Source organism: Eleutherodactylus coqui, chromosome 1 (genome assembly GCF_035609145.1).
Source record: "Eleutherodactylus coqui strain aEleCoq1 chromosome 1, aEleCoq1.hap1, whole genome shotgun sequence".
Classification (NCBI taxonomy): domain Eukaryota; kingdom Metazoa; phylum Chordata; class Amphibia; order Anura; family Eleutherodactylidae; genus Eleutherodactylus; species Eleutherodactylus coqui.
In genome coordinates this window covers 276,013,969-276,039,520 of record NC_089837.1, presented here as the reverse complement: position 1 = coordinate 276,039,520, position 25,552 = coordinate 276,013,969, and the positions used below count along the sequence as shown (strand labels likewise).

General features: G+C 43.4%; 1 protein-coding gene across 3 annotated transcripts in view; it reads left to right on the top strand.

Moving 5' to 3' along the window:
- ITPR3 (inositol 1,4,5-trisphosphate receptor type 3) overlaps positions 1-25,552 on the top strand; it is a 665,728-nt gene that overhangs the window by 429,324 nt on the left and 210,852 nt on the right. For all 3 annotated transcript variants that reach the window (XM_066609086.1, XM_066609095.1, XM_066609083.1), the window contains 6 exons: positions 14,711-14,911; positions 15,612-15,863; positions 23,339-23,464; positions 23,661-23,786; positions 24,834-24,954; positions 25,166-25,353. In XM_066609086.1, coding sequence (XP_066465183.1) covers positions 14,711-14,911; positions 15,612-15,863; positions 23,339-23,464; positions 23,661-23,786; positions 24,834-24,954; positions 25,166-25,353 — 1,014 coding nt within the window. The remainder of the gene's footprint in view (positions 1-14,710; positions 14,912-15,611; positions 15,864-23,338; positions 23,465-23,660; positions 23,787-24,833; positions 24,955-25,165; positions 25,354-25,552) is intronic.

Genomic DNA, 25,552 nt, shown 5'->3' with positions numbered 1-25,552 from the left:
GTGTGTGTGCCTTGAAATTGGGAAATTGGGTGGGATCTCTGCTTATTTTTATCTGTATTGGTATTTATTTATTTGCGTTTTATATCAATCCCTTAGTGACCAAGCAAAATTTTGGAAATCTGACATGTCACTTTAACATAGAATAACTCTGTAAAGGTTTTGCATATCCAACTGATTCTGACAATATTCTTTTGCCACATATTGTATTTCATTTAGGTGCTAAAAATAGACTGATAAAATGTGTGTATATTTATTAAAGGCGCCAAAATTAGGAAAATTTAAAAAAAAATGTAATGTTTTTTTCACATTTTCAACTGCAATATCTCAAACGTGCATTTTTGATAAGATATATATATTTCCATCTGTTTACTTTATTCTGGAAGAACATTGGAAAAACTGTACTGGTTTTTTTTAACCGTTTAAGAGACGTACAAATTTAACATTAATAACATTTTGAGGAACATTTTGTTTTCCTACGCCAAGCCAAGATTGCAAAGGCTCATAGGTGTCAGAATGATAGATACCCACACAAATGACACAATTTTAAAAACTACACCTCTTAATATATTCATTGAGGGGTGTCATGAGTATTTTGACCCCCACAGTTTCTTTTCAGCAGTTAATGCAATTTAGAGGAGAGAAAATAAAATTTCATATTTGCAAATTTGTTATTTTAAAGACAATTATTTTTTTATAGTGCAGATGAAAATGAGGATTTGCATCTCAAAATGGATACCACTGTTTGTCCTGTGTTAAAAAACATACCCGTTATGGCCCTAATATTATGTCCGTATGGACGATGGAGCCCAAACCAAAATGAGCAGCTGGTGGCTTTCAGAACAGAAATTGTGCCCCATTGCACACTTGTAGAGCCCTTGAGCGGCCAAAATGACAGACAGCCCCCACAAATGACCCCATTTTGAAAACAGGACCTCTTAACGAATTGATGTGTACTGAATATTTTGACCCCACAGTTTTTGAATGAATCTAAGCAAAGCAGAAGGAAAAAAATATGATTTTCATTTTTTTTGGCAATTATGTCATTTTAAAAACAGTTTTTTTTTGCACAGCACACATATAAATGAGGATTTACACCCCAAAATGGATACCCCTTTTAGTCCTATGTTCAGAAACCTACCTATTGTGGTCCTAATCGTATGTCTCTATGCACAATGGGACCCAAAGAGAAAGGAGCATTAAACTTCAACTTTTAAGTGATCGCCATTTTCCGTTGGATCATGGAGCTCACATGACCGAAGACTGCTCACCGCATTCCTCGGTCACTACTCCAGGCTCTCAGCTACCTTTAGTAGCCAGGACCAAGGTGATTTTAAATTTACCGTGCCCTCCCCAGCTTCTGCTCTTACGACCGCCATTTTGCCAATGAAGTTGGGGAAAGATCTGTGGATTAGGATCCCATCTGGAGACATCATTGGAGTCCATAGGTAAGTAATTTTACCTCCCCTCACAGATTGGATATGTAACGTGAGGTTAAATTTTAACTTTTTTTTTTTTTTTTTATGTGATCGCCGTTATCCATTGGATACCGTTGATCACGTGGCTATTCTCCAGTCTCTCAGCTATGTTTGGTAGCCAGGAGCAGGGATATTTTAAATTACCCTGGCAATTCACGGCTTTTGCGCATGCGTCCGCCATCTTGGTGACGGGCACATGTGCAGAAACTGGGGTAAGGTACATGGATAAATCCGGGGGGGCCTTAGGTACATAACTCTATCTCCTATCACTGATGAGATCTGTGAAATGAAGCTTAAACTTTTTAAACATTTTTTTTTTCTTTTTTTACACTTTGTTTTTTACTTTACTTGATCGCTGTTATTCATTGATATCACTCTGCTCTCAGCTACACAGGCTAGCCGGGAGCAGAGAAATTTTAAATCTCTCCCACTAGGAGCCCTTCTGGGCACGTGCCCGAGGAGGATGATGAGTCGTGGTGGATGGGGGTGAGTACTTTCAGCTCCCCTCATGGATCCGATCCACGAGGGGAGCTGAATCTTTAATTGTATTTAACTTTTTTTTACACTTGTATGCTATTGCCTATATCACTACGGGGTTAATTATGGGTGGGGTTACCTATTTAAGGTCTGATAAATTGCATCTGCTGAACTTGCTAGGTTCTTTCCAAACAGAGAATTTATTGGAAGAGTTACTGCTGCTGAGAGCTACTTAAAGTGAACAGAACTGAGTGTGCAAGATTGCTATGGTAGTTTGATTTAACCCTTTCCAATCCACTGCCTGATGTCTGAAGACATTATGATTTAAGGCTGTAGAGCTCCGATGTTGGAAGATGTCCGTCGGGGTTCTCTTACTGTATATTGCCAGCCTCTCTGCTGTCTGAGCCTGTCCAATGTGTCACCTCATGCAGTACTGGCTTTAGCCAGCATATAGCGCCGTTGTATAACGACAGAAAAAGAGTAAGCCCCCTAGGGAAACCATGTAAATTGGATTGGAAAGGGTTAAGGTGTGGTCTGTTTTAAGTATATGTGATTTAAAATCAGGTGACTTTAGGTTTGGGGACATTAGAAGAGAGCCACATATCTATTTCTTATTTTTCACTTTTATAAATTACTTGATTTTTATCTGTATCCTCACTATTTAGAATGTACTCCATGATTGACAATGCTGTCCAGCGTACATCTTGTGCCATGTATGCAGTTCTTGAACAGCCATTCGAGGGTGCAAACCGCTGTACAAGAAGTGAGCATGTTGCATATTTGGAAGCGCAGATCCTGGCTCTAAATGAGCAGCTTGCAACTCTAAGATCCACTGACAACATGAAAAGCAGTTTGCTGCTCACTGAGTAAACACTCACTAGATAGATATGGGGATGGATGGTGGCATAATCAGGCAGCTAGCTGGGTGAGGGAAGAGTGCCAGGGAGGCTAGTCCTGAACTGGCGTACCCCAACAAGTTTGTAAAGTTGACAAATGAGCTCATTACAGGGCTAGCACTGCTGCAGCATGACTTGCCTTCTGACCACCAGGGCTATGTTTGCTCTAGAAAGAAGAGAAATAGGAGCGCAGGGCAAGCCAGACAGTTCCTGGTAATGGGGGACTCAATTATTAGGAGGACTCACAGGGCAATCTGCCACAAAGACCAGGATCATTGAACAGTGTGTTGTCTTCCTGTGCTTGAGTTCGACACATCACCAGATGGGTTGACAGATTACTGGGAAGGGCTAGTGAGGACCCAGTGGTCATAGTGCACATTGGCACAAATGACAAAGTTAGGGATAGGTTGAAGGTCCTTAAAAATTATTTCAGAGATCTAGGATATAAGCTTAGGGTTGGGATCTGCAACCTAGTATTTTCTGAAATACTACCTGTACCTCGTGCCACACCAGAAAGGCAGTGGGAGATTTGGGTGGTAAACAAATGAATCAAGATTTGGTTTAGGAAGGAGGCATGTGGATTCCTGGAGAACTGGGCTGACTCTGTTCTTTGCTACAGTTTCTACAATAGTGATTTGCTGCATGTCATTGAGGAAGGTGCATCTGTGCTAGGGAATAAGACAGCTAGAAAGTTGGAGGAGGAGTCTTTAAACTAGGGACTGGGGTGGAGGAAAACCAGAGAGAGGAAAATATAGTATATACAGTAATCTGGGACTAAGTAATGAACATGGGGGTTGAGCAGTGGGAGTGGCTAGTATAGTTAGACCTGTCAGGACAGTTAATAGGAATACACTTAAACAATAACTAAAAACGTCTAATCTGTTTGGTGACCAATGCTAGAAGTCTGACACATAAGGTTAATGAACAAAGAAATTGTGTCTGAGAAAACCTTTGCTCCCCATCTCTCTGTCCTAAACTGTTCTAAATGAGCAGCTTACAACACTGAGATGCATTGACAACATGGAAAGGAGTTTGCTGCTCACTGAGAAGACACTCACTGGACAGACATGGGGCTGGATGGTAGCATAGGAGTGCAGGATAGTCAGGCAGCTAGCTGGGCGACCGTTGGAATGAGGGCTAGAGGGAAGAATGCCAGGGAGGCTAGTTTACAAAATTGGCAGATGAGCTCATTATAGTGCTAGCACTGCTGCAGCATGACTTGCCCTCTGACCACCAGGGCTATGTTTGCTCTAGAAAAAGAGAAATAGGAGTGCATAGCAGACTAGACAGTTCCTGGTAGTTGGGGACTCAGTTATTAGGAGGACTAACAGGGTAATCTTTCACAAACACTGGGATCATTGAACAGTGTGTGGTCTACCTGTTCTTGAGTTCAACACATCACGGAGGGGGGGTGACAGATTACTGGGAAGGGCTAGTGAAGAACCAGTGGTCGTGGTGCGCATTGGCACAAATGACAAAGTTAGGGGTAGGTTGAAGGTCCTTAAAAATTATTTCAGGGATCTAGTATGTAAGCTTAGGGTCAGGACCTGCAAAGTAGTATTTTCTGAAATACTACCTGTACCACGTGCCACACCAGAAAGACAGTGAAGGATTTGGGAAGTAAACAAGTAGCTCAAAATTTGGTGTAGGAAGGAGGCATTTGGATTCCTGGGGAAATTGTCCAACTTTGCTTTGGGCTACATATTGTTTCTACCATAGGAATGCGCTGCATCTCATTGGGGGGGGGGGGGTGCAGCTGTGCTAGGGAAGAAGACAGCTAGAAAGTTAGTGTTTAAACTATGGACTGGGGTGGAGTACAACCACAGAGGGGACAATAAAAGGATCTCTCCTACAGAGGGGAAGATAGTATAGACAGTAATCTGGGACTATAAAAAAATGGGGTGGGGTGGTAGGAGTGGCTAGTACAGTTAGAACTGGCAAGCTAGTTAATAGGAATACAGTTAAAGAGGTTTTCTGTGGAAATACTATTGATGACCTATCCTTAGGATAGGTCATTAATAATTGATCAGCCGGGGTCTGCCGCTCAGGACCCCCGACCGATCAGCTGTGTGCGTGCATGCTGTCAGCACCACAATGACAGAGGTCAGAGCAGAAGCCTTCGCACCAACCTCCGTGTAGTGGCTGGCGCTTGTAACTGCAGGCACGGCTCGCATTGACATCAATGGGAGCTGTGCCTGCAGTTACAAGCGCCGGCCACTACACAGAGGTCAGCGTAAGAGGCTTCCGCGTCAACCTCTCCTACCTCACCACTATATTCAATCTTTCTCTGACCTCTGGCATTTTACCCTCCTCCTTCAAACACGCTACCATATCCCTGCTGCTAAAAAAAAACCTGACTCTTGACTCGACCGATGCTGCCAACTATCGACCCATCTCAAACCTCCCCTTCATCTCCAAACTACTAGAATGTCTGGCTTACTCTCACGTTATAAGCTATCTCTCTTCTTGACCTTCTACAGTACGGCTTCTGCCCCCTACACTCGACAGAAATCATCCTGACTAAATTATCAAGCGACCTCTTGATGGCCAAATTGAAGGGGCGACTACTCCCTACTGATACTCCTCGAACTCTCTGCAGCATTTAACACTGTTGACCACAAACTCCTACTCAGTATGCTTCGCTCCATTGGACTAAAGGACACTGCCCTCTCCTGGTTCTCCTCCTACTTTATCCGACCACTCCTCCAGTGTCTGCTTTGCTGGCTCTACCTACCCTCTTCCCCTTGCTGTTGGGGTCCCCCAGGTCTCGGTTCTTGGCCCCCTCCTCTTCTTCATCTACACAGCCCCCATTAGACGGACCATCAGGAGATTTGGTTTTCAGTACCATCTCTATGCTGACGATACCCAGCTATATACCTCCTCCTAGGACATCACAGCAACATTCCTCCAGAACACCACCAACTGTCAGTCTGCTGTCTCTAACACTATGTCCTCTCTCTATCTAAAACTGAACCTCTCAAAAACTGATCTCCTCCTGTTTCCGCCCTCTACTAACTGACCTCATCCTGACATCTCCATCTCAGTGTGTGGCACCACCATAACTCCCTGACAGCATGCTCGCTGCCTTGGGGTTATATTCGACTCTGATTTCTCCACCCCCTACATCCAATCTCTTGCTTCAACATGTCAGCTGCACCTCAAGAACATCGCTAGAATATGCCCTTTTCTCACCGTGGACATGCTAAAAATGCTCACTGTTGCCCTCATCCACTCTCGGCTCGATTATTGCAATTCGCTGCTGATAGGCCTCCCCTGCTCCAGACTCTACCCCCTCCAATCCATCCTGAATGCGGCAGCCAGGCTCATCTTCCTGTCCAGCCACTACTTGGACGCCTCTGCCCTGTGCTAGTCACTGCACTGGCTGCCCGTCAAATACAGAATACAATTTAAACTCACTAACCTCATCCACTAAGCGCTCCACAGCAACGCCTTGCCCTACATTGCTTCCCTCATCTCAATTCACCACCCAGCCTGCACCCTCCGCTCTGCTAAAGAAATCAGACTAAGTGCCCCTCTAATTCAAACCTCTCATTCCCGCCTCCAAGACTTCTCCAGAACAGCACCTATCCTCTGGAACACGCTACCTAAAAATATCCAGGCAATTACTGACACACTAAACTTCAGATGTGCTCTAAAAATGCACCTCTTCTGGAAGGTCTACCATATTCCCTAAACAAAACTCCTCTGAACTCCGCTTGATAACATGCTCCCTGTCCTACTGACTGCAGCTCCTGCTAGCCATAATCAACTGGCATCTGCAGTCATACCAACTCCGCCACTATATGGCCTGACCATTGTTCGTGTGTATAACATCCCTCACTCTCCACCTCGCCATACTGTGCACATCTCCATCCCCTTTACTTTCTGTATCACCCCACTATTTGTGGTATGTGAGCTCGTTCGAGCAGGACCCTCACCCCTATTATTATTACTATTATTATTACTATGGAATTGACAAAACAACTACTAGGTGAATTCACAACTGGTTGGGTGATCATACTCAAAGAAGGGTCATAAATGGCTGCACATCCAAGTGGAAAAATGTATGAAGTGGGGTACCACAAGGTTCTATCCTAGGCTCAGTGTTCAACATTTTTATAAATGATGTGGAGGAGGGAATTGATGGGGAAACTGATCAAATTTGCCGATGACACAAAACTAGGAGGGATAGCTAACACTAGGAAAGAAAGATCTAGAAAAGCTTGAACAGTGGGTGGCGATTAACAGAATGGTATTTAACAGGGAGAAATGCTAGGTCCTACATCTGGGCAAGTAAAATGAAAAAAAGCACATACAGAATGAGAGGAATTGGGCTAAGCAGCAGCCCATGTGAAAAAGACTTTGGTATACTAATAGATCATAGACTGAACATGAGTCGACAATGTGATGTAGCAGCCAAAGAGGCAAACACAATTCTGGGATGTATTAAGAGAAGCATAGAGTCTAGATCACATGAGGTCATTATCCCTCTCTACTTGCTTCACTCATTAGGAGAGCTTTAAACTAGAACAATATGGGAAGGTAAGTGAAAGGCCAGGTAAAAATATAATAATAATAATAAACTTTATTTGTATAGCGCCAACATATTCCGCAGCGCTTACATAGACAGGGGGAATACAGAAAGACAAAATACAAAAATTACAGATCCACGGTTACATAAAGTAATCAGTTGATTGATACAATAGGGGTGAGGGTCCTGCTCCAACGAGCTTACATACTACGAATAGTGGGGTGATAGAGAAGGTAAAGGGGCTGGAGATATGCACGGTATGGCGAAGTGGAAGAGTGAGTGATGTTATACACATAGACAATGGTCAGACATTTAGCCGTGTGACGGCAGAAAAGGTATGACTGCAGGAGCGGTTTATGATGGCTAGCAGGGATTGCAGTCAGTAGGTCAGGGAGCATGTTATCAGGCGGAGTACAGAGTGGTTTGTTTAGGGAATGCAGTATGCCTCCCTGAAGAGGTGCGTTTTTAGAGCACACCTGAAGTTCTGCGAGTCCTGGATTGCCCGGGTATCCTTTGGTAGTGCGTTCCAGAGGACCGGTGCTGCTCTGGAGAAGTCTTGGAGGTGGGAATGAGAAGTTCGAATTAAAGGGGTGCTCAGTCTGGTTTCATAAGCAGAGCAGAGAGCCCAGGCTGGGTGATGGATTGAGATGAGGGAAGCAATATAGGGGGGCGCTGCACTGTGGAGGGCTTTGTGGATAAAGGTAACGCGTTTAAATTGAATTCTGAATTTAACGGGCAGCCAGTGCAGTGACCGGCACAGGGCAGAGGCATCCGAGTAGCAGCTGGAAAGGAAGATGAGCCTGGCTGCCGCATTCAGGATGGATTGGAGAGGATAGAGTCTGGTGCAGGGGAGGCCGATCAGCAACGAGTTGCAGTAATCGAGCCGGGAGTGGATGAGGGCAACAGTAAGCATTTTTAGCATGTCCACCATGGGAAAAGAGTGGATTCTTGCAATGTTCTTGAGGTGCAGCTGACATGTTCGGGCCAGAGATTGGATGTAGGGGGTAAAAGAGAGATCAGAGTCAAATATGACCCCAAGGCAGCAGGTGTGTTGTCTAGGAGTTATGGTGGCGCCACACACTGAGATAGAGATGTCAGGATGAGGTCGGTTAATGGAGGGTGGAAATACCAGTAAGTCATTTTTAGAGAGGTTTAATTTTAGGTAGAGAGAGGACATAGTGTTAGAGACAGCGGACAGACAGTCGGTGATGTTTTGGAGGAAAGGTGCAGAGATGTCACAGGAAGAGGTGTATAGCTGGGTGTCGTCAGCATACAGGTGGTATTGCAGGCCAAATCTCCTGATGGTTTGTCCAATAGGGGCTGTGTAGATAGAGAAAAGAAGGGGGCCGAGGACTGAGCCCTGGGGGACCCCAACAGCAAGAGGAAGAGGAGGGGAGGTAGAGCCAGCAAAGGAGACACTGAAAGAGCGGTCAGATAGGTAGGAGGAGAACCAGGAGAGAGCAGTGTCCTTTAGGCCAATGGAGCGAAGCATACTGAGGAGAAGTTTGTGGTCAACAGTGTCAAACGCTGCGGAAAGGTCGAAGAGGATCAGTAGGGAGTGATCGCTCCTCGATTTGGCTGTCAGTAGGTCATTGGATACCCTAGTAAGGGCAGTTTCTGTTGAGTGTTGATGTCGGAAACCAGACTGTAGGGGGTCTAGGAGAGAGTGCTCTGATAGGTAGCTTACAAGGCGGGAGTAAACCAGGCGTTCTAGTAGTTTGGAGATGAAGGGGAGGTTTGAGATGGGTTGGTAGGTGGCAGCATCAGTCGCGTCCAGAGTCGGCTTCTTTAGCAGTGGGCATATGATGGCATGTTTGAAAGAAGAGGGAAAGATGCCAGAGGTCAGAGAGAAGTTGAATATAGTGGTGAGATGGGGAATAACCATCGGGGAGAGGGATTGGAGAAGGTGGGAGGGGAGAGGGTCGCTAGCCCAGGTGGTGGGGCGAGCAGAGAAGAGCAATTTGGAGACTTCTACCTCTGTCGCTGGTCTGAGTACAGACAGTGAGCAGGAGCTAGATACAGTGCTGACAAGACTAGGGTCAGGGCTAGTCTGGGATTGGGAAGTAATTTCCTGACGGATGTCATCAATTTTCTTTTTGAAGTAGGCAGCCAGCTCTTCGGCACTGAGATCCGTCACCGGGGACTGCGGTTTAGGGCTGAGAAGGGAGTGAAAAGTATATGTTCTTCCTTGACGAGGAAGCAGTGGAACATTTGTTGTATGTTGGCCATAAATGCTACAGAATCCCTGCGGAAGCGGAGAAGTACCTCTAGAAGTCTGTTGTTCAGGTATGGACCGGACAGTAAGACATCGTTTAGCGAGATGCCTTCACACCTGGTGCTCGAGTCGAATACTACTCTTATCTGTCCTGGTTTTTGGGGTGATAAACGCAGAATATGGGTAAGTACCAACACTCCTGTGAGTCTTGGAGCACGGGTGCCACTTCTGCGTGGTTGTTCTGGAATATTCTTTCCATGAAGGTGAAGAAATGTTCCTTCGTCTCTGGTGTTCTCTGGAGTTTCTGTTTGAGGGAAATAAATCGGCTGTAGACAAGTTCTTTGTTGTTAGGTAGGAGTTGTCTCTGGGTTTTGAATGGTAGAAGTGCGACCCAGCTTTTGGACTCGTCCTTTACTATTTCTTGATCTGTGATATCCAAGAACAGCTTGTCTTCTATGGACATCGTGACCCTGTTGTCCTTTCTCGTCCTGTGAAATACTGTGCACCCTAAATGATCTTGCTCACCGTCGCAGGCGTGGTCTTCACAGGAGGGATCTGCGAAGGGACAAGGCATGGGAGTGTTTTGTGGCAACTCTTTTATCAGGAAACTGTTGTGGCATGGCTGGAATAGGGAAGGACGTCCACTTTCAAGTGTGTTGGTAAGCATGCTGTTGACTGAGGTCGGCTTGTGTGCTCCTCCTAGACAGACGTCTCCAATGATGACCCATCCTAGGTCAAGTCTCTGGGCGTATGGAGCATTCTGGGAACCGTTAATTGGTCCCCTAGCCTTATGAACTCGTAGTATGTCTCTTCCAAGGAGTAGGACTATTGGTGCTTCTGAGTCAAGTTTCGGTATCAGGTGAGCTATACGTCTCAGGTGAGGGTGGTATGCTGCTACCTCTGGTGTAGGTATCTCAGACCGGTTGTCAGGAATGTAATTGCATTCCAGTATGGTTGGCAGGGGCAAGCAGGTCTGACCATCTATGGACTCTACCATGTATCCAGTTGCCTTCCTCCGCGCCGTCTCAACGGTACCTGCGCACGTCTTTAAGGAGTGGAGAGAACCAGGCCCTACAATATTGAAGGTGTCGATGAAGGTGGATATAGCTAAAGATCTGTTGCTTTGGTCATCTAAGATTGTATATACCTTGATCGCCTTATCTCTGTGGCCGACCGGATAAACCCTGACAAGGCAGATTTTTGAGCACGACTTCCCTCCTGCGAGTCCTTTACAGATCTCTGTACACTGAGAAGTGACTATTGCTGTGTCTATCTGCTCTCCATCCTTTTCCTTTACTTGAGATGATACCTGAGAGGGTGGTCCAGGGTGTAGAGCCGTGTTGTGCTCTGTGCTATCACATTCCGTGCATGTCAAACTGACCTTACAGTTCTTGGCGAAGTGCGATGTTGTAGTGCAGCACCTGAAGCAGATGTTGTTTTCTTTCAGGAATTCTTTACGATCCTCTAAAGATTTCTCCCTGAAGGCTCTGCATTTTAGCAAAGAATGTGATTTCTTGTGCAGGGGGCATTGTTTGGTAGGATCCTCATGTTTGTGCTCTTCTCGATGAGGCTTAAACGACCTGCAAGGAGAACCTGTGGAGGCAACATTAGTTTTGTGGACCGCTACTGGTGTTTTAAGAGGTTTGACACCAGGGGTAGTGGGACAAGACAATGTAAAGTCAAAACTGGGATCATTTCTGATCCTTGCCTGTTGAGCAACAAAGCCTACAAACACCCAAAAGGGGGGAAATGGTACATTATGAACCTGTTTGTAATGAGAACCATGCGTGATCCACTTCTCCTGTAAGTTATAAGGGAGTTTTTGGACAGTCGGATTAACACCCCTGGCGGTGACCAGGAATGCTAGTCCTGGCAGATCTCCTTCTGCCTGAGCAACCTGTACCTCTGTTAACAAGTCACTAAGTTTCCTGAGTTTCTGGTAACTCTTGCCCACTATTTTAGGAAAATTATCAACTCTCTTTTATATAACACATTTTCTATAGCCTCTATTGACCCATAGCACTCATCAAGTCTTTCCCACACCATCTTTAGGCCTTCGCCTGGATAGTTTATGTTAATGTCTCTGATCCTTTTGGCGTGTTCAGCAGACTCGCTTCCAAGCCACTTGACCAAGAGATCTAACTCCTCACTGCAGGAGAGACCCAAGTCCCTTATGGCGTTCTGGAAGGAGGCTCGCCATGCTCTGTAGTTCTCTGGGCGATCGGTGAACTTTATAAGTCCTTTGGTAACCCGTTCTCGTTTAGCAAATAACCTAGCGAAGTCCACGATAACCAGGTTAGCACCAATACTACCCGGTGTGCTGTTGTTATGCTGCGTGTGCAGTGTATCACCATACCTTTTAGGAGTTCCTGGCTTAGGGTAGTCTGTATAATACTGTTCTAAAGCGAAAGTTGTCTCTTTAAGCCGGGGAGAGGGTTGTAGCTTCCTTTTTGTAGGGTGGTAGTCGTGGTCAGCACCCCTGTTCGAGGTACTGTGTCTCAAAGTGGGGTCTTTGACGCTCTGTTTGGTATACTGGATCATAGTTGAATTCCGCCTTGGGATGCTGATGGACATATTCTGAGATGCGCTGTGCTGGATCTTCTTGATCTAGGTCTAACCCGAGTACCTGGCTGTGTTTCTCTAATTCGGGGAACTCTGCAGCTTCTAGGAACTCTGCCTTGGCTAATGCGGCTGCTGCTTCTTTCTCTGTGGTGAGTTTCTCCAGTGACACCTGCAGGCAGACTTGCTTTAGCTTCAGTTGCGTCTCTTGTGATGCAAAGGTGGACCTTACTTTTGCTGCCTCAGCTTCTGCGCGGACGAGGACAGCCATGTCTCTTATTGAGGACTTGCTAGAGCAGCTTGCTCGTGACCTAGTCTTATATGAGGATGCCTGGCTAGCAGACATTGTGTGCCTGTTTGCTGGCTGCTTAATGTATCTGTGCAGACTCAGTCCAGGTAGGAACAGACTTCAGCTTGGCTTAGATCGTGCTGCGTTTACTGGGGGCTGCACTCTTGTTTCTTGTGACTAAATGGCGGCCGCTGCAATCTTGTACATAAGACCGCGTGACAGATGGCGGCTCCGTCTAGTCTGATCCACTATCGCTGGTGACTAGCATTTGTTTTACTGTTCTGTCTTCTTACACGTTCACACAGTGTGCAGTCCGACATTCAGTTTAACCATTTCTGTCTTCCAAATAAACAAGCTGTTCTTCTTAATCTGACAGGTTTATTGGGTAACAGATCGTAGCATACAAGTGTGCATTCGATGCGATTGATTGCTTGCGATTGATTGATGATGGTAAAACTATAAGGCCTCCTTGCCATGGACGGATTTCCGCCGTGTATTACGCGGCGAAAATCCGCCGTGTTGCCCACAGCTATTAGGTTCTATTGAACCTAATAGCTCAATGCTCATGGTGCGGAATTCCATCATGGAATTCCGCACCGTGAAATCACCCGACCTCATCCGCGGCATGCTCTATTTGCCACGGGTGTACGCGCGGAGGCTTCCATTGCAGTCAATGGAAGCCGTCCGTCACGCTATCTTCGGCTGTAGTACAGTGGAAGATAGCGTGAAACCGCTTAACCGCCCACCGCCAGCCGCGTCATATGACGCGGCCGGCGTGTCATGTGACGCTGTGGGCGTGTCATATTACGCGGCCGGCCCGTCACATGACGCTGCGTGCATGCGCGCCAAAGCATCATGCGGGGCGGAAGACGCCGGATCTGCAGGTAAGTATTGGGGTCTCTGGGGGGCTCCGTGACTGGCTCCGCTGCGGAAGCCCGTCACGGCCGTGTGCAGCCGACCTAAGAATATAGATAATTCACATAAGTATGATGCATAGGAAACATGCATAACATTACACAACAGTAACATGGAGGTACATGGTAAAATGGCTGCTACACATAGTGCTGCAAGGCTAACTAAAGTTATAACTCACTGAGTAACTACACAACTAACTACTGAACAGCTCTGCATAACATACTGTCTCAGAAACAAAGGTAGCTTTCTTACCAGATATACTTATACAAGGATAGTGGAACTTGAAGAGGAGGGTGCAAAGGCAAGTCTGAACTCTGTCTGTCGCTGGCTGAAAGTTCCTTCTTCCCACAATGCCTTGCAAACTAACCATAATGCATCAGTCTTTATGATAGAAAAACAAGGTGTAATACATTTTTAACACAGCTAGATGGTGCTGTAACCACTAAACACCTAAAATCAGCTATTATGTTACTTCGATTTCAGCTGGGTAGAATAAGGAGGGAATAGTGAATAGCTCGATTTGGAAATGTAATAGGCCTGCCTAAAGAGATGTGTTTTAGGCTGCATTCCCACGAACGTATATCAGCACAGTTTTCACGCCGATATACGTCGTCCTCATGTACAGAGGGGGGAGGATGGAAGAACCAGGAGCAGGAACTGAGCTCCCGCCCCCTCTCTGCCTCCTCTCCGCCCCTCTGCACTATTTGCAATGGGGAGAGGCGGGACAGGGGCGGGGCTAATTCTCAAAACGTAGCCCCGTCCCGCCTCCTTTCATTGCAAATAGTGCAGAGGAGCGGAGAGGAGGCAGAGAGGGGGCGAGAGCTCAGTTCCTGCTCCTGGCTCTTCCATACTCCCCCCTCTGCATATGAGGACGACGTATATCGGCGTGAAAACTGTGCTGATATACGTTCGTGGGAATGCAGCCTTAGGGCACAATCAAAACTATTGATATTGCTGGCCATGATTTTGTGTGGTAGCATATTCCAGAGAACTGCTGCAGCTTGGGAAAAGTCTTGAAGATGGGAATAAGAGGTTCGGATTATGTATCTGAAATCATTAACAGAATGGAGAAGTTATATATAATGGTCAGAAAGTGTTATTCCTTATGTACACACAAACAACTGCTTATGCTAAAAAGTCACTTGAAAGGTCATGTGTACTTTAGGGTCTATATAGCCAATTAATATTGGCTATATAACATACAATTTTTTGCTTCACTTTATAATAGTACAATTATAAAAAATAGCATTAATGAATGTAAGTAGTAGCAAATTTGCTTTAATCTTAAATATACTGTAGTTAACAGCTAAGTTCTGTGATACATTGCTAAAAATCACTACGTGTTTTTTCTAGCTCATAGAGGCTGAGACTATGCAACACATTTTCCTCAATAACTTCCAACTGTGCACAGATATCCATGAGACTGTTCTTCAACACTTCATCCATTGTTTAGCCACACATGGAAGACATGTGCAATATCTGGACTTCCTGCATACCATCATCAAAGCTGAAGGAAAATATATTAAAAAATGCCAGGACATGATTATGACAGAGGTAAAGATTGGACAGTTGTCTAGATTATGATAGCGGGATTAAACGGGTTTTGTGAGACATGTAAAAAAAAGTTAAAAAAGCTTAAAATGAAGGCCGGAATGTGGACTGCTTCAGAGGGCAGTCGTGTCATTCGTTGTACATGTGATTCTTTTAGGGACGCTGAAGCCTGTGAGTGGCTGAGTGGTCATGTGATGTTCATTATACCCGCCGCCTCTTCCGGGTCCTGTGCAGTGGCCATTGGTTGGGCTACAGCAATAGACCGGGAGCTCTTGGGATAGGGGAGTATTCAATTTTTCTTCATATTAAACGGTTTTAACTTTTTTTTTTACATGTCCCGGAAAACTCCTTTAAGTGCAGAGAAACCTGAAGTTAATCCGGATAAAAATGTATTTCTTGACCTGATGATAATTTCTAAAACGCAACTGTTGACTTGTTGCAGAAATTATATATAAAATACAGACGTGTGTAAGTTACAAGTAGAAAACTGTACAGTAATAAACTTTAAGCTTTATCTTTGTAATGTAAAGTGATTTGTCTTAGCTTTTCAACCTTCATGTTTTCAGTAAATGCACTTTTGAGTTTTTATTGATCATTGAATTGGAAATTATTTTGTTTCCCTATCTAAACTTCCTAATCTCCACAACATAACGGAGAGACAGTTGTAAATTAGCAAGTAAAACTATGTTGTTTCTTTCTGCAGCTGACCAATGCAGGAGATGATGTTGTTGTATTCTACAATGACAAAACTTCATTTGCATCAATGCTGGAAATGATGGCTGCAGACCGTGAAGGCGTAGATGAAAACAGTCCGCTCATGTATCACATTTCACTAGTTGATCTTCTTGCTGCCTGTGCTGAAGGCAAAAATGTCTACACTGAGATCAAATGCACGTCTTTGTTGCCTCTGGAGGATGTTGTACGGGTGGTTACACATGAAGACTGCATTACAGAGGTCAGACTTGAAATCCTGCTTTAGTTATTGCACAAAAGTAATTGTGCTATCTGTAAGAATCTTAAAAGATTTGTTTCTTTACAATAAGCTGATTACAAAGTGCTTGCACGCTTGGATCTGTGGAGAAACTTCGCAGTTCGTGTCCAGTTACCTTGCATCGCCACCACAGAGGAAATAAGCATAACTTATTGATTTGAATGGACACTGTGTTACCTCTGCAGTGCATTACGGAACAGTTTTTTTGTAGTCATTCTCCACTCTTGCCAAGAAGTGAGGATCTGGAACACAAGATTACCCTCTATTAAAGGAACTGTCCCAAAATTCAGTCTTGGAGGGTTCCTCACCAATCGCAAGAACGGGAGTCTCATGTCCTCCCATATGAATGAAGCATGCAAGCTATGCGTTCATCTCTATGGAACTGATGGAGATAGCGGAGCACTATGCTTGACTTTTTTTTTCAGCAGTGCCATAGAGATGAGTGGTGCAAAGGTGCTCATGCTTGATCTTTGCTTCATTCAGACGGGAAACACAGGACCCCCTTTCTCATGAATTATGGGGTCCCCAGTGATTGAACCTCTACTGATCAAATACTCATCTGCTAAGGATGCGGATAAGTTAAAACTTTAGACAACTACTTTAACGCTGTTCCTTAATAGGAATACGAAAATGAGTTTTCTAAACTAGAGAAGCCCTTTATTCCCTTAGTGACGGCCCTATAGTGTTTTTACGTCCTGCCATTACAGGGCGTGGATGGAGGGAGATAGTGCTGCTATCTCCCTCCATACACCGCAGTTGTCAGCTGTTTATTACAGCTGACACCCACGGGCAATAGCTGTAATAAACAAGAAGAACGTGGCAGCATAAGCGGTGAAGATCAGATCAATAAATATTTACTCCTCCATGTTTTTTTAAAAAAAGAAGCTACGTTTCGACTTCTCTCGATCTTTATCAAGCTAGGGTGACGTCACATCGTGTCGTTTTCTTAGCAGACTGTTTTTGTCAGGTGGTTTGCCATCGCCTCCCTCAGTCATCTTTTACCCCCCAGCAAGCTGGGTACTCATTGTACCGACCTCGGAAGGATGGAAGGCTGAGTCAACCTTGAGCCAGCTACCTGATCCTGCAACCTTCAGGTCATGAGCAAGAACTTAGGACTGCATTTCTGCTGCCTTAACACTCTGCGCCACACTGGGCTCTAGGAGAGGAGTGTACTGTAAGTAGGTAGGAAATAGAAATAAGGAAATAAACACCGGAAGTGTAGACCAACCCTTACATCTTTTTCAAACATCGCTTTGAATTGTCGTATGCATTGCCCCCCCCCCCCCCCCACACACACACACACACACACATCATCACATCAGCAGTAAAGGCAGGATTGAGGCGCTCACCTTCAGACAACTTTCTTTCACTCCATAGCAATCCATTTTCGTAGTTCAAGACACCATTGCAAATAGAGGTGTCGGTAGGTGGGTGTCAAAAGCAGTACACGTAATGGGCACTGCAAGGCCAAATTTCCTTTAGCCAAGCACCTGGAAATGGTTCTGATAGACACAGGGGCCTGTAACGATGGTGGGGCACCTATCTCTGGATAACCAAACAATTGGAGCTAATCGTGCTTGTCAGATAATTAGACAGTCCTTTCTTCAGGTGTTCTGTTGAGGGCCTGTGTGTGTGCTCTAATGTATTAACAGTATGGTCAGAATGGCCCAGGTGGCGGGCAATTAATCAATATGACCATCTAGCTTCTCGCATTCCAATCATGCACACATCTCAACTCTGTTAACCGGGTAAAATCTCTTCACTTGCATCATAGTAGCATGTCTAGTGGTCAACAAGCTCTACAAAAGCGGAAAAATATGTCTACTACACACAAGTAGCTTCTCAAAGCCTTTTTATAGGCTACTAGCTTACCCGTCGCGTGTTGCTGCAACCAATCACAACGCAGCTTTCATTTTACCTCATCAGTATAAAAAAATAGCAACCAATCACAGCTCAGCTTTCATTATACCTCAGCCGTATAAGAAATAACAACCAAACACAACGCAGCTTTCATGTTACCTCAGCAGTATAAGAAAAAGCAACCAATCACAGCACAGCTTTTATGTTCCCTCAGCAGTATAATATATAACAACCAATCACAGTGCAGCTTTCATGTAATCTCAGTAGTTTAACCCCTTAGTGACCAAGCCTGTTTGCGCCTTAATGACCAGACCAAATTTTGGAAATCTGACATGTGTCACTTAGACATAGCATGACTTCGTAAAGGTTTTGCTTATCCAAGTGATTCTGACATTGTTTTTTCGCCAGATGTTGTACTTCATTTAGGTGGTGAAAATAGTCCGATAGAACTTGTGTATATTTATTAAAAGCACCAAAATTGGGAAAATTTTTAAAAAATTTTCATTTTTTCACATTTTCAACTGCGATATCTCAAATATGTGCAAACATACTGTACAAATTCTTGATAAGATATATATTTCCATCTGTTTACTTTATTCTGGGTGCATATTAGAAAAAGTTCAGTTTTTTTTTTTAACCATGTAAGAGACGTGCAAATTTAACATTGATTTTCAGCATTTTGAGGAACACTTTATTTTCCGGCACCAAGCCAAGATTACAAAGGCTCATAGGTGTCAGAATGATAAATACCCCCACAAATGACCCCATTTTAAAAACTACACCCCTTAATGTATTCACTGAGGGGGGTCGTGAGTATTTTTACCCCACACATTTTTTTTCAGGAATTAACGCAATTTGAGGAGAAAAAATAAAATTTCATGTTTTTGCAAATATGCTATTTAAAAGATGGGATTTTTTTTCTATAATGCACATGAAAATGCGTATTTGCACCCAAAATGGATACCCCCGTTTGTCCTGTGTTCAGAAACATACCCATTGTTGCCCTAATCTGGTGTCCGTATGCACAACAGGGTCCAAACCGAAAAGAGCAGACGGTGACTTTCAGAACAGTCATTTTGCTTGAAGACGATTTCAGCCCCATTGCCCAATTGTAGAGCCCTTGATGGACCAAAACGATATAGGACCCCCACAAATGACCCCATTTTGAAAACTACACCTCTTATTGAATTTATCTATGGGTGTGCTGCGCATTTTGACCCCATGGTTTTTGAATCAATCTAAGCAAAGCAGAAGGAAAAAATTACGATTTTCATTTTTTTGGCAATCATGTCACTTTTAAACTTTTGAACAGACACTTTGCTTAGGTTATTTAGGCCCTATTGCTCACTTGTTAAGCCCTTGAGCGGCCAAAATGATGGAGAACCTCCACAAATGACCCCATTTTGAAAACTACACCTCTTAATGAATTGATCTAGGGGTGTACTGTGTATTTTGACCCCACAGTTTTTGAATGAATCTAACCATAGCAGGCGGAAAAAATTTAAACTTTCATTTTTTTGGCAATTGTGTCATTTTAAAAACAGGTTTTTTTTGTACATATGAATGAAGACTTGTACCACAAAATGGATCCCCCTGTTTGTCCTGTGTTCAGAAACATACCCATAGTGGCCCTAAAATTATGTCCGTTTTCACAACGGGGCCCAAAACTAAAGGAGCAGCCGGTGGCTTTTAGAACAGACATTTTGCGTGAAGGCATTTTAGGCCCCATTGCCAACTTGTAGACCCCTTGAGCGGCCAAAACGACAGAGGACCCCCACAAATGACCCCATTTTGAAAACTAGAACCCTTAACGCATACACCTAGGGGTGTACTGTATATTTTAACCCCACAGTTTTTGAATGAATCTGAGCAAAGCAGATGGAAAAAATTACGATTTTAATTTTTTTTGGCAATTGTGTCATTTTAAAAACAGTTTTTTTGTATAGCGTACATAAGAATGAAAAAGTTCACCCCAAAATGGATACCCCCTTTGTCCCGTTTTCAGAGACATACCCATTGTGGTTTTAATATTATGTCTGTATGCACTACGACACTCAAAAGGAAAGGCACATCAAACTTCAACTGTGTCTTAAATTTTACGTAATCACAATTATCTATTGGATAACGGCGATCACGTGACCGGAAACCACTCACTGCGGCCCTCGGTCACTGCTCAAGGCTCTTGGCTACATTTAGTAGCCAGGAGCAAGGAAACTTTGAATTTCCAGGGCCCTCAACAGCTTTTGCGCTTTTGTCCGCCATTTTGATAATGGGCACATGCGCCAAAGTTAGGGAAAGGTCCGTGGATGAACATCTCGTCGGGGGACATCGCCGGAGGCCTTAGGTAAGTAATTTCACCTCCCCTCACGAATCTGATCTGTGATTGGAGGTGAAATTTTCACTTCTCTTGCTTTTACGTGATTGCCGTTTTCAATTGGAAAACGTCGATCACGTGACCAGGAACCGCGTTTTGCGGGCATCGGTGAAATCTCCAGGCTCTCGGCTACGTTTGGTAGCCAGGAGCAGGGAGATTTTAAATTACCCTGGCAATCTGTGCCTTTTGAACATGCGTCCGCCATGTTAGCGGCGGGCGCGTGCGCAGAAGCCGTGGTGAAGTCCACGGATAAATGCGGTGCCTTAGGTACATTATTTCATTTCCCCTCACGGATATGATCCGTGAGGGGAGATGAAACTTAAACTTTTTTTCTTTTTTTTTTACTTTTTAAAAACTTTTTTTACTTTACATGATCGCTGCTATCCATTGGATAGCAGCAATCATGTGACCAGGAACCGCATACAGCGGCTCCCGGTGACATCCCTCTTCTCTTGGCTACACATGGGAGCCAGGAGCAGAAGAATTTTTAAATTTCCCGGGCCGCGCGCGCCTTCTAAGCGCGTGCCCGACGTATGATGTCTGGCGCACATGCGCAGAAGGCGTCAACGGGACCTGGAGGCTTGGACATCGCCGGTCATCGCGGCGAAGGCGGTGAGTACTTTCAGCTGCCCCGATGGATCCGATCCACCAGGGCAGCTGAATCTTTCACTTTCTTTAACTTTTTATTAACTTTTATATGATCACCGGCATTCGGTAAATGCTGGCGATTATGTGACCGGGGGAGGGGACCCGCGGCCCGGAATGGCAGCTCCAGGTTGCCGGCTACCTCCCGGAGCCGGCAGCATGGAGCTGCCACGACCTCAGCTTGCAGGGCCTTAATCCCTGCAGAAAACACATTTCTATGTCCTCAGGGAATAAGGCCCAGCAAGCTAGGACATAAAAAGTCTATGGGCTGGTCGTTAAGGGGATAAGATATAACAACCAATCACAGCGCAGCTTTCTTGCTACCTCAGCAGTTTAGAAAGTAACAACCAATCACAGCGCACCTTTCATATTAACTTAGCAGTATAAGAAGTAGCAATCAATCACAGCGCAGCTTTCATGTTACATCAACAATATAAAAAATAGCAACCAATCACAGTTCAGCTTTCATTATACCTCAGCCTTATAGGAAACAACAACCAATCACAGCGCAGCTTTTATGTTCCCTCAGCAGTATAAGAAATAGCAACCAATCACAGTGCAGCTTTCATGTTACCTTAGCAGTATAAGAAATAGCAACCAATCACAGCACAGCTTTCATCTTACCTTAACAGTATAAGAAATAGCAACCAGTCCCAATGCAGCTTTCATGTTACCTCAGCAGTATAATATATAACAACCAATCACAGCGCAGCTTGCATGTTACCTCAGCAGTATAAGAAGTAACAACCAATCACAGCGCAGCATTCATTTTACCTCAGTGGTATAATATATAGCAACCAATCACAGCACAGCTTTCATGTTACCTCAGCAGTATAATATCTAGCAACCAATCACAGCACAGCTTTTATGTAACCTCAGTATTATAAGAAGTAGCAACCAATCACAGCGCAGTTTTCATGTTACCTTAGCAGTATAATATATAGCAACCAATCACAGCAAAGATTTCATGTTACCTCAGCAGTATAAGAAATAACAACCAATCACAGCGCAGATTTCATGTAATCTCAGTATTATAAGAAGTAGCAACCAATCACAGCTCAGCTTTCATGTTACCTCAGCACTATAGGAAATAGCAGCGAATCACAGCACAGGTTTCAGCATACCTCAGCAGTATAAGAAATGGCAACCAATCACAGCGCAGCTTTCATGTTACCTCAGCGGTATAAGAAATAGCAACCAATCACAGTGCAGCTTTCATTTTACCTCAGCGGAATAAGAAATAGCAACCAATCACAGCGCAGCTTTCATTTTACCTCAGTAGTATAAGAAATAGCAAAAAATCACGGCTCAGCTTTCATGTTACCTCAGCAGTGTAAGAAAGAGCAACCAATCACGGCTTAGCTTTCATGTTACCTCAGCAGTGTAAGAAAGAGCAACCAATCACAGCGCAGCTTTCATGTTACCTCAGCAGTATAAGAAAGAGCAACCAATCACAGCACAGCTTTCATGTTACCTCAGCAGTATAAGAAAGAGCAACCAATTACAACACAGCTTTTATGTTCCTTCAGCAGTATAATATATAACAACCAATCGCAGCGCAGCTTTCATGCTACCTCAGCAGTTTAGAAAGTAACAACCAAGCACAGCGCAGCTTTCATGTTAACTTAGCAGTATAAGAAATAGCAACCAATCAAAGCACAGCTTTCATGTAACTTGATTAGTATAAGAAGTAGCAACCAATCACAGCACAGCTTTCATGTTACCTCATCAGTTTTAAAAAATATCAACCAATCACAGCTTAGCTTTCAGTATACCTCAGCCATATAAGAAATAACAACCAAACACAACGCAGCTTTCATGTTACCTCAGCAGTATAAGGAATAGCAACCGCAATTGTTTTGCGAAACGTTCGGCGAATGCATCATTTTGTCGTTGAACATGCATCCCGTTGTTCGTAATGCCTTTTTCTTTCGCGCTTGAGATGGAAATCGAACGATCTACGTCTGGGGGGCATAATTGCTCTCACGCACGCCACCTATCGTAGGATAGATGTACTATGGAAGGTTGCGGAGTACACTCCTGCGAAGCTTTCTGGCAAAGTTTCATGGCGATCAGATGAATGGTGTAGTAATGCATAAAGGACAAACAGACAGACATACATTTGTTTTTATATGTATAGATAGGTGGAACCACTTTTAGGACCTCAGGTTGCAAGACCATTCATCTAATCAAATCACAACCCTAATTATTTGCATCTCTGCCTGAGATTTAACTGTATGCTTAGTTTTGCAGCAAAAGGATAATTCCTGCTATGGTAGGTGCTTGTTTTTTTTTTTTTTTGGGGGGGGGGGGGTGATAGAGTATATACTCTTTAATATTCTGAAATTATGTTGCTTTAATTAAAGAGTTGAAAAAAGGTACATTTTTATTTGTAAATTAATAACACTTGTACCTGCTATTATTTAACTCATATATTAAATTTGAGCTCCAAACAGCCGAACCGTAAGATAATCAATTTGTTTGTCATGTCTTTTGCACTAAAATAAGTTTAGATTGCTTCATCTTATGTTTAGCTGTTGTTAACAATTTTGTCTCATAGGTAAAAATGTCTTATGTGAACTTTGTAAATCACTGTTATGTGGACACAGAGGTGGAAATGAAAGAAATATATACAAGCAACCACATCTGGACCCTTTTTGAAAACTTCATCCTAGATATGGCTCGAGTAAGTGTTAAAAAAAACTATGTTGACATACCAAAAGAAAAGAACTTGAGATAGTGTTGCGCATACTGGAAATACTGTATGTAGCACTGTTAAAGAAAAACTTTCTTTTTTAACATTCATCTATCTGTCTATACTACATTCCTGCTAAGTAATACCATAAAACATATACTACATTAGTTCCTTCTGCTTTTCCTAGGTATGTAATAAGCGTGACAAACGTCTTTCCGATCCTACCTTAGAAAAGTATGTTCTCACTGTGGTTCTGGAAACAATAAGATCCTTCTTTAACTCTCCATTTTCTGAGAACAGCACTTCTCTTCAGGTATGTAATTATCTATAGTAAAATGCTTATTACATTTCCACATAGGGTTGCTTATTTTTGTTATCTACCTAAAGTTTAACAGTAATTTTAGAAAGCTAATTTTAAGAAATGTCTTCGAGATATTTAAAAAGATTTAATCAGTAGAGATATAGGTCTTGAGCCTGCTACTAACCTCATGAATAAAAGCAGCTCTCTACTGAGCACTGTGCCTTTTTGGCTCCCTTGGGCTGTGTATGTACTGCAGAAATTGCTACACACAAATATCAAGCCCATACATGGATTTCTGAGGAATGTTGACAATGCCAACAGGAGGCAAAGGGTACAGTGCTCAACGCTTGAATGGTCAGCTTTCAGACAAACAGAATGAGTAATGACGGTAACAAAATTCACGAGATTGTTCCACAAACTACACCCACTGTGTTATGCTGTTAATCTTTAATTGATTTTAAAGAGGTTGCACGGGGGACTAAAAATAAACTAAAACCCTTTTATGATAAAGAAAAAATACGATGTCTTGGAGTGTTAAATCTCTGTCTCTGTTGAAAGACTGTTATGCAGGAAACCAGGCTCCTGCTTTAGCAGCTAACTAAGGTAAGCTGCTGATTTTATTGAATTTGCCAGCGGGCTTGTTTGTATTTAAAACCTTTTATACCCATTCCCTAGAATTCTTTTTTTCCTCACCACACCCCACTTCAACTGCATCCCAGTCAGATTGCCAGCTCCTTGCCCTCAACTGATTGCGGATGTGCACGAAAGGGAGGCGAGACTGTTCTTTGTCACACAGGGCTTCCAGGAACATGACAGTCTTCTGAAGCAATGAATAGGCACAATTTTGAAAAAAGCTGCATATTACTAAATATTGCAATCATCAGCTATAAAATGATTTCTTGTTAGTTTTTGTTCCCAGATAACCCTCTTGAATAAATGCTTCATACAGTTGTCAATATATCAAGTTATATTATTCATGCAACATAATCTGCAGGGAAATTGTATATGTATAAAATATAAAATTCAAATATTTGCACTTAAACAATTACTGTTTTGAAGACCCATCAAACAATAGTTGTCCAACTTCTGCAATCTACTACTCGTCTTCTTGAGTGTCCTTGGCTCCAGCAGCAGTATAAGGGATCAGTAGAAGCATGCATAAGGGCCTTGGCCATGGTTGGTAAGAAATTTCATATTATTTTAACTGCCTTATACCAATTGCTGCTAAACAATACAGTTCAATATGTACAAACTAATTTTGAAAAGAAACATGTCAGTGTAAAAGACTTAATCCTCTGAGGATTTCCAAATATACAGGACTGTTACCAGATAAGAAGTCGTATGAAGGTGCACTAAATTTTTGTATTCTCTTATTTCACTTTTTTTTTTAGCGAAAAGTCGCAACATTTCCCTTCCTATGGACTTAGATTCGCACGTTAGTTCTTTACTAAATAGTTCCTCAAGTTCACTTCAAAGAAATCAGCCCACCTACAAGCAAGCTACATCCTCAAGAACTTTCACTCGTGCCAATGTCGCACAGAATCAGTGGGACTACAAGAATATTGTAGAGAAGTTGCAGGTCAGTGGGAGGGAGACATTTTGTAGAATTAATGTGTGAAAATGGATATGAATGGAAAGTATAGATAATTTACATAAATATTGCCCTGAATATTCTTAGGTAGTTAAATAAGTAGTATTCTATGATTAAGGTACTGTTCACATTTTCCTTTTTCTGTTTTATTATGGGACAGAAGAACGAAAATAAAACGATCACTAGA